This window comes from Aquila chrysaetos, chromosome 15, assembly GCF_900496995.4.
Source record: "Aquila chrysaetos chrysaetos chromosome 15, bAquChr1.4, whole genome shotgun sequence".
Lineage (NCBI taxonomy): Eukaryota > Metazoa > Chordata > Aves > Accipitriformes > Accipitridae > Aquila > Aquila chrysaetos.
In genome coordinates, this window is record NC_044018.1 from 29,987,002 (window position 1) to 30,005,408 (window position 18,407).

General features: G+C 66.0%; 1 protein-coding gene across 3 annotated transcripts; it reads left to right on the forward strand.

The window, feature by feature from the left end:
• Positions 1–3,268: 3,268 nt before the first annotated feature.
• MAP3K12 (mitogen-activated protein kinase kinase kinase 12) lies at positions 3,269–17,733 on the forward strand. Of its 3 annotated transcripts, none has more exons than XM_030037952.1 (14): positions 3,269–3,368; positions 6,495–6,871; positions 7,376–7,559; positions 8,730–8,921; positions 9,764–9,922; positions 10,326–10,484; positions 10,892–11,000; positions 11,604–11,713; positions 11,926–12,042; positions 12,560–12,697; positions 13,379–13,826; positions 14,117–14,187; positions 14,823–15,084; positions 17,574–17,732. In XM_030037952.1, exons 2-14 carry the CDS (start codon positions 6,532–6,534, stop codon positions 17,664–17,666), a joined length of 2,382 nt encoding a protein of 793 aa, XP_029893812.1. In that variant the 5' UTR covers positions 3,269–3,368; positions 6,495–6,531; the 3' UTR covers positions 17,667–17,732. The 3 variants fall into 3 exon arrangements, with proteins under 3 accessions (XP_029893812.1, XP_029893813.1, XP_029893814.1); XM_030037953.1 differs by having other exon boundaries at positions 3,286–3,363; positions 6,492–6,871; XM_030037954.1 differs by lacking the exons at positions 3,269–3,368; positions 8,730–8,921 and having other exon boundaries at positions 5,339–6,871; positions 17,574–17,733.
• Positions 17,734–18,407: the final 674 nt, after the last annotated feature.

Sequence of the window (18,407 nt, forward strand, 5' to 3'; positions counted from 1 at the left end):
TGGGGACAGTGACAGATGGACACAGAGGGACAGGGACCCGTGGATGGGGACAGTGGGGACAGGGACAGACGGACAGGGAGGGACAGGGATCCATGGATGGGGACAGTGGGGACAGGGACAGACAGACACGGAGGGACAGGGATCCATGGATGGGGACAGTGGGGACAGGGACAGACGGACAGGGAAGGACAGGGAGCCATGGATGGGGACAATGGGGACAGGGACAGACGGACACAGAGGGACAGGGACCCGTGGATGGGGACAGTGGGGACAGGGACAGACGGACAGGGAGGGACAGGGATCCATGGATGGGGACAGTGGGGACAGGGACAGACAGACACGGAGGGACAGGGATCCATGGATGGGGACAGTGGGGACAGGGACAGACGGACAGGGAGGGACAGGGATCCATGGATGGGGACAGTGGGGACAGGGACAGACGGACAGGGAAGGACAGGGGTCCATGGATGGGGACAGTGGGGACAGGCAGGGTGGGACAGGGACAGATGGACATGGAGGGACAGGGAGCCATGGATGGGGACAATGGGGACAGGGACAGACGGACAGGGAAGGACAGGGATCCATGGATGGGGACAGTGGGGACAGGGACAGACGGACAGGGAGGGACAGGGAGCCATGGATGGGGACAGTGGGGACAGGCGGGGTGGGACAGGGACAGACGGACGGCGATGGATGGGGGTGCATGATGGGGACAGAGGCGGCCTGGTGGGGACAGTTGGACGGGGATGGACAGGGTGGGACGGGGACAGACGGACAGGGTGTGAGAGGGATGGATGGGGACAGTGGGGACAGGCAGGGTGCGATGGGGACAGACGGACAGGGAGGGACAGGGACAGACGGGGAGGGGGACGGACAGACGGACGGGCAGTGATGGGGACAGGCCAGAGGTGACAATGGTCAGACTGGGACCAGCTGGGACCGTCGGGGTGTGACAGGGGCAGGCAAGGAGCTGTGGGGACAAATGGACGCCTATGCTGAGAGCAGACTGGGAGCACTGGGAATGGACTGGGAGCAGTGGGGACAGGGGACACCTGGACTGGGAGCACTGCGAGCAGACTGGGAGCACTGGGGTCAGACTGGGAGCACTGGGGACAGAGATGTCTGAACTGGAAGCACTGGAAACTGGAAGCACTGGGGACAGAAGCACACCCGGACTGGGAGCACTGGGATTGCACTGGGGCCCCTGTGTGGTGCTGGGGCCAGCGGGGGATACTGGGGGGGTCCTGGGGACACCGGGGGGTCCCGGTCCTTGTCCTGGGGGGCTCCTGGGGCTGGTGGGAGGGGTCCCAGTGCTGGTATAGGGATGCCAGTATGGGGTGCTGGTGCCAGTATAGTGGTCCCAGTCCCCAGTGCCAGTATGGGGGTCCTGGTGCTGGTATAGGGGTCCCGGTGCCAGTGCCCATATGGGGGTGCCGGTGCTGGTATAGGGTGCTGGTACAGGGTTCCAGGTGCCAGTATAGGGGTCCTGGTGCCGATGCCAGTGCCAGTATAGGGGTGCTGGTGCCAGTATGGGGGTCCTGGTGCCGGTGCCAGTGCCAGTATAGGGGTGCTGGTGCCAGTATAGGGGTCCTGGTGCCGATGCCAATATGGGGGTCCCGGTGCTGGTATAGGGTCCTGATGCTGGTATAGTGGTCCCAGTGCTGGTGCCGGTATAGGGGTCCTGGTGCCAGTATGGGGGTCCAGGTGCCGGTATGGGGGTCCTGGTGCCTCTATAGGGTCCCAGTGCTGTTATAGGGCTCCTGGTGCCCGTATGGGGGTCCCAGTGCTGGTATAGGGTCCTGGTGCCGGTATGGGGTGCTGGTGCCCGTGCCAGTATAGGGGTCCTGGTGCTGGTATAGGGGTGCCGGTACTAGTATGGGGGTCCTGGTGCCGATATAGGGTCCCGGTGCCAGTATGGGGTCCCAGTGCCTGTATAGGGGTGCCGGTGCTAATATGGGGGACCTGGTGTCACTATAGGGTCCCAGTGCCGGTATAGGGTCCTGGTGCCGGTATAGGGTCCTGGTGCCAGTGCCAGTATGGGGGCCCCGGTGCTAATATGGGGTCCCGGTGCCGGTATAGGGGTGCCGGTGCTAATATGGGGGTCCTGGTGCCAATATAGGGTCCCGGTGCTGGTATAGGGTCCCGGTGCTGGTATGGGGTGCCGGTGCTGGTATGGGGTGCTGGTGCCCGTGCCAGTATATGGGTGCCGGTGCCAGTATGGGGGTCCTGGTGCCAATATGGGGTCCCGGTGCCAGTATAGGGGTGGTGCTGCTAGTATGGTGGTCCCGGTGCCGATATAGGGTCCCAGTGCTGGTATAGGGTCCCGGTGCCAGTATGGGGGTCCTGGTGCTGATATAGGGTCCCAGTGCCGGTACAGGGGTGCCGGTGCTAGTATGGGGGTCCTGGTGCCAGTATAGGGGTGCTGGTGCTAGTATGGTGGTCCCGGAGCCGATATAGGGTCCCAGTGCTGGTATAGGGTCCCGGTGCCAGTATGGGGTGCTGGTGCTGGTGCCAGTATGGGGGTCCCGGTGCCAATATGGGGTCCCGGTGCTGGTATGGGGTGCCGGTGCTAATATGGGGGTCCTGATGCTGATATAGGGTCCCAATGCCGGTATGGGGTCCTGGTGCTGGTGCCAGTATGGGGGTCCCGGTGCCGGTATGGGGTGCCAGTGCCGGTGCCAGTATGGGGGTCCCAGTGCCAATGTGGGGTCCCAGTGCCGGTATAGGGTCCCGGTGCCGGTATGGGGTCCCGGTGCCAGTATGGGGGTGCTGGTGCTAGTATGGTGGTCCCGGAGCCAATATAGGGTCCCAGTGCTGGTATAGGGTCCTGGTGCCAGTATGGGGTGCTGGTGCTGGTATGGGGTGCTGGTGCTAATATGGGGGTCCTGGTGCTGATATAGGGTCCCAGTGCCGGTATGGGGTGCCGGTGCTGGTATGGGGTTCCCGGTGCCGGTATGGGGTCCCGGTGCCGGTATGGGGGTCCCGGTGCCGGTGCCAGTATGGGGGTCCCGGTGCCGGTATGGGGTCCCGGTGCCGGTATGGGGGTCCCGGTGCCGGTGCCAGTATGGGGGTCCCGGTGCCGGTATGGGGTCCCGGTGCCGGTATGGGGTGCCGGTGCCGGTGCCGGTATCGGGGCCGGGGCGGGGGGGGGGGGGGGGGCCGCGCCGAGCGCCGGGCGGGGCCGTTCCGCGCCGCTCGCCCTGACCGCGGCACCGGCCCCGGTACCGGCCCCGCCCGCCCGCGCCCCGGCCCCGCCGGGCCCAGCCCCGGCCCCGGCACCACCCCCGGCATCACCGGCATCACCCCCGCCACCACCGGCACCACCGGCATCGCCCCCTCCGGGCGCGGGGCCCGGACCCCCCCCCCAGGTACCGGCACCGGGGCCGCGGCGGGGAGGCCCGGGGGGGGGGGGGGGGCGGCACCGGGGAGGGGGGGGGGTAGGACCAGGGATGCGGCCGGGATGGCGGGGGGGGGGGGGGGGGCACATGTTCCCCTCCCCCCCCCCCCCCGGACGCCCGGGTCCTCCCCGGGGTTCGGTGGGGCCTGGGTTGGGGGGGGGGGGGGATGGGACACGAGCGGCCTTTTGCACACGCGTGTGCCCCCCCCCCCCCCCCCCACCCCGCATGTGTGAGCTGCTCTTGCACGCGCGGGGGTAGCTCCGTGCACACGTGTGACCCCCCCCCGCCCCTTTGCAGACGTGCTTGCACCCCCATGCACTCGCGTGTGCCCCCCTTGCACACGCGCGTGCAAGGCCTGCAGGTGCATCCACGCATGCCGGCACCCGTGCGTGTGTCCGTGTCCCGTCCCCCCCCCCGCGACACGGATGTGCCCCCCCCCCGGCACGCTTGTGCATCCCCTTTGCACCCGCCTGTGCAAACACTTGCACACGTGTGTGCACCCTCGCGTGCCTCTGCACACGCGTGTGCAGCCCCTCCGCGCGTGTGCAGCCCTCACAGGCCTGTGCACCCGCTTGCACACGTGTGTGCTCCCCCCCCCCGCCCCACGCACCGCCGTGTGCCCCTCGCAGCCCGTCCCACTCTCCCCGCCCCTCCCCGTGTCGCGACAGGCCGCCATATCCCGACATGCCATGTCGGCGGGGGCGGCGCGGGGGCGCTCTCTCCCACCCCCGCTCCCCTCCTCTCAGCTCCGCTCTGTCGCGACACGCAGCCGACGCTGTCGCGTGTCGTGACAGACACACACCCTTCCCGCCTCCCCCCCCCGGGTCGCTGTTTCCCCCGCTGCTGCCTCAGTTTCCCCGTTCGGACCCGCCGGGGGGGGGGGGTGCGGGGGGAAGGTTCCATCCCTTACCGGGATGACGTCACCGCGTGACGTGATGTCACCACGGGGGGGACACGACACCTGGAGGGGCGGGTCGTGTGTGTGTGTGTCCCCGGGCCCGGACGCCTGGGTCCTTCGGGGTGACGCTAAGCCCCGCCCACGCCCCCCGCGGTGACTCACCCCCCCCACCTAATTTTAGTGATGACCTCATCCACCGGCTCCACTGTTGCCATGGCAACTCCCCCCCCCCAAATTTTCAGGGGAGCTGGATCAGGCCTGATCCCCCCCCCCAGGGACCCCTCAGCCCCTGGGGCCCCCCCCGGACACGTGGGTCCCCCACCAGCCCTGCCTCAGTTTCCCCTGGCACGTTTGCACGCCTCGTGTGGCCTTGCACGCCCTCTTGCACGTTCTTGCACACTCCCGCACACTCTTGTGCACACCCTTACGTGCCCGTACGCCCTCTTGCACTCATGCATCCTCTCGCACGCTCGTGTGCCCTCTGTGCATTACAGCCCCCCCCCACGTCCCCCCCGGCCTAGTGGGTGCACACGCATAGGAGTGCACACGCGGGTGGGAGGAAGGGTACATGTGTGCACACACACAAACTGGGGGTGCACACACAGGAGAGGGCGTGCAAACACATGTAGGGGTGCACACACGTGTGCAAGGGGCTGCAGGTGCCTGCAAGGGGTGCCCAGAGGTGCAGGGCTGCACATGGGGGTGCAAGGGGGGGTGCACGGGTGCGTAAGGGTGCATCTGGGTGCAAGGGAGTGCATAGATGTGCTGGGGGTGCACACACATGTGGGGCTGCAGACACGGGTGCAAGGGGGTGCAGAGCATGCGAGGGGGTGCATGTGGGCACAAGGGGTTGCACATGTGGAACTGCTCACATGGGTGCAAGGGGAGTGCACAGGCACGTGGGGCTGCACACACGTGTGTAAAGGGGTGCCCATGCATGCAAGGGGGTGCACGTGGGTGCAAGGGGGTTCACATGCACATGGGGCTGCAGACATGGGTGCAAGGGGGTGCACATGTGTGTAAAGAGGTGCCCACGGATGCAAGGGGGGTGTACACACACACACACGTGGGGCTGCACACGAGTGCAAGTGGGTGCACACACATGTAAAGGGATGCCCATGCATGCAAGGGGCTGCCCATGGGTGCAAGGGGGTGCACACACATGTGGGGCTGCAGACATGCATGCAAGTGGGTGCACATGCATGTAAAGGGGTGCCCATGCATGCAAGGGGCTGCCCATGGGTGCAAGTGTGTGCCCACGTGTGTAAAGGGGTGCCCACGCATGTAAAGGGGCTGCCCATGGGTGCAAGGGGGTGCACACACACAGGTGGGGCTGCACACGTGGGTGCACATGTGTGTAAAGGGGTGCCCATGTGTGCAAGGGGGTGCGCACACGCACACATGGGGCTGCAGACATGCATGCAAGTGGGTGCATATGCATGTAAAGGAGTGCCCATGCATGCAAGGGGGTGCCCATGGGTGCAAGGGAGTGCACACACGTGTAAAGGGGTGCCCATGCATGTAAGGGGCTGCCTGTGGTTGCAAGGGGGTGTGCACATACACATGTGGGGCTGCAGATGTGGGTGCACACACGTGTAAAGGGGTGCCTATGCATGCAAGGGGCTGCCTATGGGTGCAAGTGGGTGTACACGCGTGTAAAGGGATGCCTATGCATGCAAGGGGCTGCCCATGGGTGCACACACACATGGGGCTGCATGCACGAGTGCAAGGGGGTCCACATGCATGTAAAGGGGTGCCCACAGGTGCAAGGGGGTGCGCATACACACACACGTGGGGCTGCACACATGGGTGCAAGCGGGTGCACACACGTGTCAAGGGGTGCCCATGCATGCAAGGGGGTGCCCATGGGTGCAAGGGGGTGCACACACATGTGGGGCTGCAGACATGCATGCAAGTGGGTGCACATGCATGTAAAGGGGTGCCCATGCATGCAAGGGGCTGCCCATGGGTGCAAGTGGGTGCCCCCGTGTGTAAAGGGGTGCCCACGCATGTAAAGGGGTGCCCGTGGGTGCAAGGGGTTGCACACACACACACACGTGGGGCTGCACACACGGGTGCAAGTGGGCGTGCAAGTGGGTGCCCACGCGTGTAAAGGGGTGCCCATGCATGCACGGCGCTGCCTGTGGGTGCAAGACGGGGTGCACCCCCCCCCGGTCCCGCTGACACCCCTCCCGCAGGCCGGGGGGCGGCGGGGGGGCGCGGGGGGCCCCCGCCATGGCCTGCCTGCACGAGACGCGGACGCCCTCGCCCTCGCTGGCGCTGGCCTCGGACGGGACCCCGGAGCAGGAGCTGACCCCCACGCAGTGCGTGCTGCGCGACGTGTTGCCCGCCGCCCCCGCCGCCCCCGCAGCCCCCCCGGAGGCCTGGCCCCGTCGCGGGCCCCCCCGGCACCCTGACCTGGGTTCCGAGGGAGCGGGACCCCTGGCCGCCGAGGCCGCCCACCTTCGGTGCCAGGCGGGTGGGGGGTTCCTGGAGGGGCTTTTCGGCTGCCTCAAGCCCGTCTGGACCATGATCGGCAAAGCCTACGCCGCCGAGCACAAGCACCCCCAGGAAGGTGAGGGGGCACGGGGCAAGGGGGGGGCAGCATGGGTGCTATGGGGCTCGGAGGGGGCAAGGGGGCCAGGAGGGTGCTACGGGGCTGGGAGGGGGCAAAGAAGGGTGCTATGGGGCCAGGAGGGTGCAAGACGGCGAGGGAGGGTGCAAGGGGTCGGGAGGGTGAAGTGGGGGCAAAGGAGGGTGCTATGGGTAAAGAAGGGTGCTATGGGGCAGGGATTGGGGTACTGGGGTGCAGGAGACAACAGGGGTGGCAATAGGGCGGGAGAAGGGGTGCAGAGGAGAGTGCCACAGTTCCCGGAGGGTGCGGTGGGACAGGGATGGGGCAAAGCAGGGTGCAGTGGGGCAGGGAGTGGGGTGCAACGGGGCAGGGTGGGAACAGTAGGGCTGGGGTGAGGGTGCCAAGGTGGGGGCTGCACCCTGGGCACGCCAGCATGCGGGTGCCGTGGGTGTGGGTGCACCAGGGGTGCCGGTGCGCGGGTGCCATGGGCATGGGTGCCCGCAGACCCCTGGGAAGTGCCCTTCGAGGAGATCCTGGACCTGCAGTGGGTGGGCAGCGGGGCGCAGGGTGCCGTCTTCCTGGGCCGCTTCCACGGCGAGGAGGTGGCCGTGAAGAAGGTGAGGGACCTCAAGGAGACCGACATCAAGCACCTGCGCAAGCTCAAGCACCCCAACATCATCACCTTCAAGTGAGCGTGGGTGCAGCTGGCACCGGCGTGGGGCACGGGCACGGCGTGGGGCATGGACGTGCTATGGGCATGGGGACACCGTGGGCACAGGGCACGGACGTGGCACGCGGCATGGTCATGCCATGGTCATGGAGTGTGGAGGTGGCATGGACAAGCTGTGGGCACGGGGCATGGACGTGGCACGGGGCATGGACATGCTATGGGCATGGAACATGGACATGGCATGGGCAAACCATGGGCGTGGGGCATGGAGAGCATCATGGGCATGGAGAGCACCATGGGCACAGGGCATGGACACAGCATGGGCATGGACATGGTATGGGGCATGGACGTGCCATGGGCATGGGGCAGAGACATGGACATGGCATGGGCATGAGGGATGGAGGCATGGACATGGCATGGCCATGGACACGGCATGGGCTGTGGACACGCCATGGGCAAGCCGCGGACAGGGAGGACACCATGGGCACAGGGCACGGACACGTCATGGTCATAGGCATGAATACAGCATGAGGTGTGGTCATGCCATGTGCAAGCCGTGGGCATGGGGAACACCATGGGCACAGGTCATGGGCATGGGCATGAACACGGCATGGACATGCCATGGGCACAGGCATAGGGGTCATGGATGCAACACGGGCATGGGACACCAACACGGCTTGTGCACGGGGAACACCAGCATGGCATGGACCTGGGTGGGCAGGACACGGCACGGACACGGGGCACTGACACGCCATGGGCACGGGGCACACTGGCATGTCCCACGTGTGGCACAGGGGACGGCCACACATGGGACAGGTCTGTCACAGGCGGGACACTCTCAGGGCAGGGCGATGTGGGCGCAGATGGGTGCCCCAGTGCTCTGGCGCTGATGGGAGCCCCGATTCAGATAGGTGCCCCAGTATCCCACTGCTACTGGGTGTCTGGGTGCAGATGGGTGCTCCTACTGCTAACGGGGGGGGGGCTTGAGAGCAGATGGGTGCCCCAATTCAGATGGGTGCTCCTAGCGCTGATGGGGGAGGCTTGGGTGCCCCAGCACGGATGGGTGCTGGCAGGTACCTGAGTGCAGATGGGTGTCCTGGAGAAGTTGGGTGCTCCGGTGCAGCTGGGTGCTGCCGGGTGCCCCGGCTGGCCAGGCAGCGGGTGCTGAGGGTGCCGCTGTGCCCGCAGGGGTGTGTGCACCCAGGCACCCTGCTACTGCATCATCATGGAGTTCTGCGCCCAGGGCCAGCTGTACGAGGTGCTGCGCGCCGGGCGCAAGGTCACCCCCTCCCTCCTCGTCGACTGGTCCATGGGCATCGCCGGCGGCATGAACTACCTGCACCTCCACAAGATCATCCACCGCGACCTCAAGTCGCCCAAGTGAGCGGGGATGGGGGCTCAGGGAGCACCCATGGGTGCTGGGGTGGGCGCCCCAGGTGATGGCGTGCCCGCGATGGTGCCGTGCCCGTGGTGGGGACATGCATGTGGCGGTTGCATGATCGCGGCAGTGCCATGCCCTTGGTGGTGCCTTGTCCTCGGTGGCTGCATGCTGGTGACAGTTGCATGTCCATGGCAGTGCCATGTCCTTGGTGGTGCCATGTCCATGGTGGTGCCGTGCCCATGGCAGAACAGTGCCCATGGCAGCGCCATGTCCATGGCGGTGGCATGTCCGTGGTGGTGGCATGTCCGTGGTGGTGACATGTCCACGGTGGTGACATGTCTACGGTGGTGCCATGCCCTTGGCAGAGCAGTGACGGTGGTGGTTGCATGCCCATGGCAGTTGCATGCCCATAGCAGCGCCATGTCTATGGTGGCTGCACATCCATGGCAGTGACGTGCCCATGACAGTGCTCTGCTTATGGCAGTGCAATGACCTTGGTGGTTGCATGTCCGTGACAGTTGTATGTCCACGGCAGCACCATACCCATGGTGGTTCCATACCCATAGCAATTGCATGACCATGATGGTGCCATGCTCGTGGCGGTGCTGTGTTCGTGGTGGTGGCGTGCCCACAACAGGACCACGCTTACAGTAGTTGCATGCCCGTGATAGTGCTGTGCCCATGGTGGTGCCACGTCCATGACGGTGTTGTGCCCATGGTGGTGGCATACCCATGACCCGATGATGCTTGTAGCAGTTGCATGCCTGTGGCGGTGCTGTGCCCATGTCATTGGCGTGTCATTGGCGTGGTGCTGGCGTGGTGCTGAGCGGGTGCCCCCCAGCATGCTCATCACCTACGACGACGTGGTGAAGATCTCGGACTTTGGCACCTCCAAGGAGCTCATTGACAAGAGCACCAAGATGTCCTTCGCCGGCACCGTGGCCTGGATGGCACCCGAGGTCATCCGCAACGAGCCTGTCTCCGAGAAGGTTGACATCTGGTGAGGACACAGGGACCTCGGGGACATCGGGGACACGGGAACCTTAGGGACACCAGGCAGTGGTGGTGGCACTGGGGAGACAGCAACACAGGGGGCTTTGAGAGGCAATGGGGACAGTGGGGGGCACAGGAAGCATTGGGGACAATAGGAACAGGGGACATCAGGGACACATGAAGCCTCAGGGACACTGCAGGGGACCAGAGATGGGGACATTTGGGATACCAGGAGGGACATTGCAGGGACAGGGAGATCAGGGACCACAGAAGCAGCAGGGAACACTGGGGACACCAGCATGGGCAGAAGGAGGGAGGGGACCCGGGGGGGGGACCAGGGCACAGCAGGAGGACACTGGGGGTGCCCAGCCGTGGGTGACAGGGGCCACGGGTGACATCATTGCCCCCAGGTCCTTCGGGGTGGTGCTGTGGGAGCTGCTGACGGGTGAGATCCCCTACAAGGACGTGGACTCGTCGGCCATCATCTGGGGGGTGGGCAGCAACAGCCTCCACCTTCCCGTCCCCTCCGGCTGTCCTGACGGCTTCAAGGTGCTGCTGCGCCAGTGCTGGTGAGTGCACCCACGGGGACACCCCACCATGGGGACACCCCATCTGGGGACACCCCACCTGGGGAAATCCTGTTGGGGACACCCCACCTGGGGACACACTGTGGGCACCCATGCCATGGATGGGTCATGCCATGGGGGACCTGCCATTGGCACCCCAATGTGGGCAGTGCAGGGGGGGGGGACCCCTGGTGATAGGGGGACACCCACCCTGGGGGTGCCCCCACCCTGGGGGGTGCACCCATGGGCATCCCATGCCAGGCTGCACCCCGTGTGTCTTGGACACCCCATGTGTCCTGTGCACCCTTCTCTGCCCGTGGTCCCAAAAAGGCTCGGCACCCACCTAGCACGCCCCCCAGCACCCAGCCGGCCCCCCCTGCCCGCACCCAGTGCCGTGCCGCTCCCTCCAGGAACAGCAAGCCGCGGAACCGGCCGTCCTTCCGCCAGATCCTGCTGCACCTCGACATCGCCTCTGCTGACGTCCTCTCCACCCCCCAGGAGACCTACTTCAAATCCCAGGTACTCAGCACCCCAGGACCTCGGGACCCCCAGCACCTCAGGACCGCTGGCACCCAGGGACCCCCAGACCCCCGGGATTCCCGGCATCCAGGAACCCGCCAGCACCCTGGGACCCCCAAACCCTGCAGGATGCCTACTTCAAATCCCTGGTACCCAGCACCCTGGGGACCCCAGCACCCCAAGAGCCCCAGGATACCCCAGCACCCAGGAACCTGCTTCAAATCCCAGTGACTGTGAGGGCTGGTGCCAAGCAGTAGTTGGCGTCCAGGGTATCCAGGCCCAGTATATCCCAGTGCCTACAGTAGCTGCACCCGGGTAATCCCCGTGCCCGGAGTACCTGGTGTCTGGGGTATCTCATGCCCATGGTGGCTGGCACCCACAGTAGCCAGTGCCCGGGGTGCCCGGTGCCTGTGCTACCAGTGCCTGGGGTAGCCAGTGCCAGTGTTGCCCAGTGCCCACAGTAGCTGGTACCTGTGGTGCCCAGCACCCATGGTAGCCGGTGCCCAGTGTGCCCGGTACCTGCAGTACCCGGTGCCTGGGGTGCCCAGTGCCTGCAGTAACTGGTGCCCAGTGCCCATGGTAGCTGGTGCCCGTGTGCCGCAGGCGGAGTGGCGGGAGGAGGTGAAGCTGCACTTTGAGAAGATCAAGTCAGAGGGGACATGCCTGCACCGGCTGGAGGAGGAGCTCATCAACCGCCGGCGCGAGGAGCTCCGGTGGGGCCCGTCTGCGGGACACGGGGACACTGGGGACAATGGGGTTCTGAGGACCAGCTGGGGATACTGGGTGCACTGGGGCATCAGGGACATATGGGGGACCAAGGGCAGGGGTTATCAGGGGGTGCTGGGGTACAGGGAGGGCTGTTGGGGACCTGTCCCTGTGCGTGGCGGGGTGCGTGTGCCGATGCCATACGTGCCCTGGGTGCCAGGCACGCGCTGGACATCCGGGAGCACTACGAGCGCAAGCTGGAGCGCGCCAACAACCTCTACATGGAGCTCAGCGCCCTCATGTTGCAGCTGGAGCTCAAGGAGAAGGAGCTGCTCAGGTGAGTGGACACCCCACAGCCACGGCCAAACCTATAGGCACTCCATGGCCACAGCCAAGCCTATAGCCAGCCAATGGCCATGGTCAATCCTGTAGCACCCGTTGGCCATGGCCAACGATCCCATAGCCAGCCCATGGCCACGGCCAACCCTATAACCACCCCATGGCCACAGGCAACCTTATATCTACCCCAAAGCCACCCTATGGCCAACCCTATATCTACCCCATGGCCAACCCTATGGCCATGGCCAACCTTGTATCTATCCCATGGCCAACCCTATGGCCATGGCCAACCCTGTATCTATCCCATGGCCAACCCCATGGCCATGGCCAACCCTGTACCTATCCCATGGCCAACCCTATATCTACCCCATGGCCACGACCACCCCTATACCCATCCCATGGCTCCCCTGAGCCCATGGCCAGCCCTTACCCACCCCATGGCCACCACCCCAAGGCCGTGGCCACCCCACGCCGCCTCCCTGGTGTGTGGGGTGCCCACGCGTGGCCCGTGGCAGGCGGGAGCAGGCACTGGAGAAGCGCTACCCTGGGCTCTTCAAGCCGCGGGCGCCACGGGGGCTCCTGCACGGCAACGCCGTCGAGACCCTCATCAAGAAACGCAACGTCCCCCAGAAGCTCTCGCCCCACGGCAAGCGGTGCGCCCGGACGCCTGGGTCCCTCAAGGGAGGGCGGGGGGATGGACCCTGGGTCCTTTGGGGTGGGGGGTCTGGGTGCGTGGGTGCTTTGGGTTGGAGGGGCAGGTACATGTGGGTCCCTCGGGGTTGGGGGGCCTGGGGACATGTGGGTCCTTGGGGGGCTGGGAGCCCAGATACCGGGGTCCTTTGGGGTGGGGGCTTGGGTGCCTGGTGTCTTTGGGGTGGGGGGGTCTGGGGTCTTTTGGGGAGGGGAAGGTTCTGGGGATTTGGACACCTGGGTCTTTTGGGTAGGAGGCATGGACATGTGGGTCCATCAGGGTGTGTGGGGGGGTCTGGGGTCCTGGATGTGTGGGTCCTTTGGGGGCTCGGAGCCCACACACCTGGGTCCTTTGGGGGGGGCCAGGTCTGGGGGCTTGGGTGCCTGGGGTCATTTGGGCTGGGGGGAGCTCTGGGGATCCAGATGCCTGGTGACCCCTGGGGGGGCAGTCTGGGGATGCGGGTGTCTGGCACCTTTTGGGGGTTCTGGGGCTGCAGATGCCACTGTCCCTTGGAGGGGGGGTCTTTTGGGGGGGGGGTCTGGACATGGGGGGTCCCTCGTGGCTAGGTGGGAGCTGTTCTGGGGGCTCCCAGACGCTTGGGTCCCCATCCGCAGCCCTTCCCTGTGTCGTTCCCCCCCCCCAGACCCGACATCCTGAAGCCGGAGGTACTGCTGCCCAAGCTGGATGCGGCCATGGCGCAGGTGGCCCTGCCAGGGTGTCCCAAGGGCCCCCCCTCGCCTGGGCGCAGCCGCCGGGCCAAGGGCCGCCATCGCAAAGCGGGACCCCGGGGGGGTTGTGGGGAGCCGGGTCCTGAGACCGGACCCCCCCGGGGGCTCCCCGGACCCCCCCCAGCCACCACGGGCCCCGACCTCCTCGGGGGCACCCTGGAGGCTGCGGGTGTCCCCCCGGCCACGGTACCTGATGCTGGACCTGGGGGGGCAACGGGCACCCAAGGGTCCCCCCCGCCACGGCCCCCCGCTCCCGGTGAGCCCGAACGGGAGAGCGGGGCTGGCCGGGGGGGGAAAGCGGGGGCCGGGCAGCACCTCACCCCCGCGGCACTGCTGTACCGGGCGGCCGTCACCCGTGGGCAGGTGAGAACCCCGGATGCCTGCGTCCATTTTTTGGGGGGGTGGGGGGGGGACAGGACCCCCAAGTGCATCCCAGCAGTGGGGAGTGGGATGGATCCTTTCTGGGAAAGGGTTTGGGGGGGGGGAGGTCAGACACAGGGGTGCCTCCTGAGGAGGGGAGTCAGGACCCTTGGGTCCATCTTGGGGGGGGGTCAGGACCCCTGAGTTCCTCCTGGGGGGAGGGGGGGGGGTCAGGACTGCTGGGTCCCTCCTGAGGAGCAGTGGGATGACCCTAATGCACCCCCCACCCCCAGAAGCGGGGGGTCTCATCAGAGGAGGAGGAGGGCGAAGTGGACAGCGAGGTGGAGCTGCCGCTGCGGCAGAGGTGGGTGCTGACCCCCCACCCCCGTCGGCTGCCTGGGTCCGTTCGGGGGTCCATGGGTGCTCAGACACCCAGGATGGGTGCAGGAGGGGGGGGTCTGTGGGTGCAGGGGGCCAGTAGGTGCTTGGACACCCAGGATGGATGGGGCGGGGGGGGCTATGGATGCTTGGAAGCCCTGGATGGGTGCGGGGGGGCTAGTATCAGTGGGTGCTCAGCAGCCCAGGATGAGTGCAGGGGTGTCAGTGGATGCCCCAGATGGGTGCAGAGGTGGGGAATCCATGGGTGCTCAGACACCTGGGACGGATGCAGGGAATCAGCAGATGCCCAGCATGGGTTGGGGGGCCAGTGGGTGCTTGGACACCTGGGATGGATGGGGCGGGGGGGGGGCTATGGATGCTTGAAAGCCCTGGATGGGTGCGGGGAGCTAGTATCAGTGGGTGCTCAGCAGCCCAGGATGAGTGCAGGGGTGCCAGTGGATGCCCCAGATGGGTGCAGAGGTGGGGAATCCATGGGTGCTCAGACACCTGGGACGGATGCAGGGAATCAGCAGATGCCCAGGATGGATGCGGGGGGGGGCGGCTGTGGGTGCCCGAATGCCTTGGTCCTCACCCCCCCACACACACTCTCCCCCTCCCCAGGTGGCCCCCGGGCATGAGCAAGCGCCAGTCGCTGTCGACCTTCAGCTCGGAGAACTTCTCGGATGGGGACGGGGACGGGGACGGGGACGAGGGGCACACGAGCGAGCCCTCGCACAGTGCCACCCCCGACGTGGGCAGCACCAACACGGACGAGCGTCCCGATGACCGTTCCGAGGACCTGCTCTCCCAGGGCTCCGAGATCCCCCTGGATGCCGCTCCCCCCGAGGGTCCCGGCCGCCGTCAAGGGGGGCTAAGCCCCAAGGTGATGCCCCCACCCCAGGGTGGGTGCTGGGGAGCACCCACAGCCCCCCCCCCCGGGGATGGGTGACACCATGGGGTGGGGTGCTCCCAGCATGGGGTGGGGGGTTCCTAGGGTCTCCCAGGGCTGGTACTATGGGGTGGGGGTCCTTAAGGTCCTCGAGGACAGGGTTAGCAAGGGCATGGAGGTCCCTCAGGGTCCCCCCCCCCCAGGGATAGGTGCCATTGGATGGGGGTCCCTAGGGTCCCCCAGAGCTGGGTATTATGGTGTAGGGGTCCTGAGGGTGCCCCATGGCTTGGTGTTATGAGGTAGGGTGTCCCCTGAGCCCCCCAGGACAGGATTAGCAAGGGGAAGGGTGTCTCTAGGATGGCCCATGGCTTGGTACTATGGGCTGCAGGGGTCCTTAGGGTCCCCTAGGGCTGGGTAGTGTGGGGCAGGGATCCCCTGAGCCCCCCCAGGATGAGGTTAACAAAGGGAAGGGGGTCCCCAGGGCCCCCTGGGATGGGTACCATGGAGTAGGGGGGTCCCTAGGCTTCCCCAGGGCTAGGTATTATGAAGGAGATGTCCCCTGAGCCCCCAGGATGGGGTTATCAAGGGGAAGGGTGTTCCTCAGGGTCCCCAGGGATGGGTGCCATTGGGTGGGAGTTCCTAAGGTCCTCCAGGGCTGGGGGGGGGGTCCCTGAGCCCCTCACATTGGGGTTGGCAAGGGGAAGCAGGGGGGGTGTCCCCCACTGAGTATGCCAGGAGCAGGGTCCCCAGACCCCCCTAGGATCAAGTACCAGGGGGAGGGGGTGATGTCCCAGGCCCCCCCCAAGGGTGGACATCATGGGCAGGTGGTCTCAGGGGCTCCCCAGGACCTTGGGGAAGGGGACCTCCCCAGTGCCCCCCAGGATGAGCTACTATGGGGAGGGGGTCTTGTGAGCTCCCTATGACAAGGTAACAAGGGGAACGTGGGGGGCTCCCAGAGACCCCAAGACCAAGTACCATGGCGGGGGGTAGGGGAGCATGGGGTCTCCCAGGAGGGTCCTGGAGCCCCCCAAGGATGGACACCATGGCAGGGGGGTGGCTGGGGGAACCTGGGACCACCTGAAACAAGTGCCATGGGGAGGGGGTGTCTCCTTGGGGACAGAGTGGGAGGGTGTCAGGAACACATACTGTAGGGGGGGGGGGTGTTAGCCCCCCCCTCAAATAGGAAGCATGGGGGGGGTGTCCCCTGGGTCAGGCTATCAGGGGGAGGGGTTCCCCCAGGACCCCCAGCACCGCGTACCATGTAGAGGGGGTCCCATAAGTCCTCCCACGACCTAGCACCTTTGAGAGGGGCTACCCATCGGCCCTGGGGGGGGGGCCCAAGGATCAGGTGCCATGGGGAGGGGGTCCCAGAACCCCTTCAGGGATGGACACTATGGAGAGGGGGTGCCAGGGTCCCCCAGAACCAAGCACCATGGTCATGGGCTCCCCAGGACAGGTCACAAGGGGAGGGGGGTGTCCCCTGAACCCCACCCCCCCGGGATGGATCCCATAGGGAAGAGCTCTCAGGGTCCACAGAGACCAACTGTCATGGGGGGGGTCCCAGAGCCCCCCAGGGCTGGATATCATGTCCAGGGGGTCCCCAGGGCTCCCCGTGATGGGGTAGCAGAGGAAAAGGGGTCCCAAGTCCCCTGGGGATGGTTACTGTGGAGAGGGGGGTCCCCAGGACCAGGAGGAGGGGGGGGTCCCCCAGTACCAAGCATCTTGAGGAGGGGGGGCTGCAGGGGTCCCCAGGACCAGGTGCTGTAGGGGAGGGGTCCGCCAGGGCCCCCCAGGACTTGGTACCATGGGCAGGGGGGTCTCAGGATAAAGCATCACCAGGAGGGGGTCCCCAGGAACAAGCACCATGGGGAGGGGTCCCCCCTGAGCCCCCCCCAGGACCAGATACCATGTGAGAGGGTGTCCCCCCAGGATCAGGTGTTATGGGGTCCCCAAAGCCCCCCAGGGTGGGCAACAACATGGGGAAGGGGTGCCCCAGCCCCCAGCGAGAGTAAGCAAGGGGCAGGGGTCCCCTGAGACCTCCCCAGGTACCATGGGGAGGGGTCCTGTGAGCCCCCCCCAGGATGAGACCCCAAGTTCAAGTACCATGGGGAGGGAGTCTCAGGTATGATAGGAAAGGGGTCCCAAAGCACCCCCCCAGGACCAAGTACCACATGGAGAGGGTCCCCCCAGCACTGGGCACCATGCGGGGGGGGGGGTGGTCTTGCAAGCCCCCCAGGATGTAGCAGCTTGGGGAGGAGGGTCCTCAAGACCCCCAGGGGCAGATACCTTGGGCAGGGGAAGCCCCAAACATCAGGGGCCATGGAAAGGGCATCCCCCAGAACCGGTTACCACGGAGGGGGGGTTCTCAGGGCTCTGCCCTGCAGAAGGGGGGGGGGCCCCAAACCCCCCAGAACCAGCTGTGGGGCAGGGGGAGGCTCTGAGGATGTTTAACACCCCCCCCCCCACCTTTACATCCCCCCCAGGTCTCCGAAGACTCAGACTGCGACAGCGCGGAGCTGGACCACTCAGGCAGCGGCGAGGGGCCCCCCCGACCCACAGCCCCCCCCGGCCTGTGACCTGTCCCCCCACCCCCGTGCACACCCCCCACTTGTACAGCCCCAAATATTTATATAAATATCTATCGATCTCTACAGAAAGCTCTGTGCTGTCTCTGTGCTGGGGGGGGGAATGGACACACAGGACTTAGGGAGGGGGCACTGGGGGTTATTGGGGGGGGGGGGGGGGGGGGCAAGAACAGGGGTAGAGGTTGTCTGTCTCCCTCTTGTGTTTATGTAGGCCCTACTGTAATAGCCCCCACCCCAGAGGTGGAGAGAGAGGGCCTGTGTCGCCAGGCTAGAGGATATTGGGGGGGGGGCAACATATAAGGGGCTGAGGGCCTCTCCAGTCCCACCCCTTCTTTACTGGTGGAACTGGGAGCACTGGATGGTGGCAGAGACCCAGTGCTGGAGCCCCAGGGGGAAGTGGGGGCAATTGCTGTCACCCCCCTGAAGCAAGGAAGGTCCCAAGTGGACTGGGGTGGTAGGAGGCAAGGCAGAGAGAGTCAACACACCCAGCTGGGATACTGGTTTCCACTAAAGACCAGTTTGCAGGGTACAGGGAGAAGCAGAGAAACCCCCAAAATGCATCTAGTGTACCAAAGACAACCCCCCATCCACCTCCCTCCCCAAGGACTGGTTTATCCAGCCTGGGGGCCCTATCCCACCCCCAGAGCAAACCCACCACCCCCCAGCTGGGCCATACTGGGAGCACTGGGCAGAACTGGTGGGGGTGTTCAAATAAAGACGGAGACAGGCAGA

Bases quoted from the DNA above. Each gene is read 5' to 3' on its own strand.
- MAP3K12 (XM_030037952.1), top strand. From the start codon at position 6,532: ATGGCCTGCCTGCACGAGACGCGGACGCCCTCGCCCTCGCTGGCGCTG. The intron at 10,485-10,891 runs GTGAGTGCACCC...CGCTCCCTCCAG, and splicing joins GTGCTGCTGCGCCAGTGCTG to GAACAGCAAGCCGCGGAACC. The intron at 12,043-12,559 runs GTGAGTGGACAC...GGCCCGTGGCAG, and splicing joins AAGGAGAAGGAGCTGCTCAG to GCGGGAGCAGGCACTGGAGA.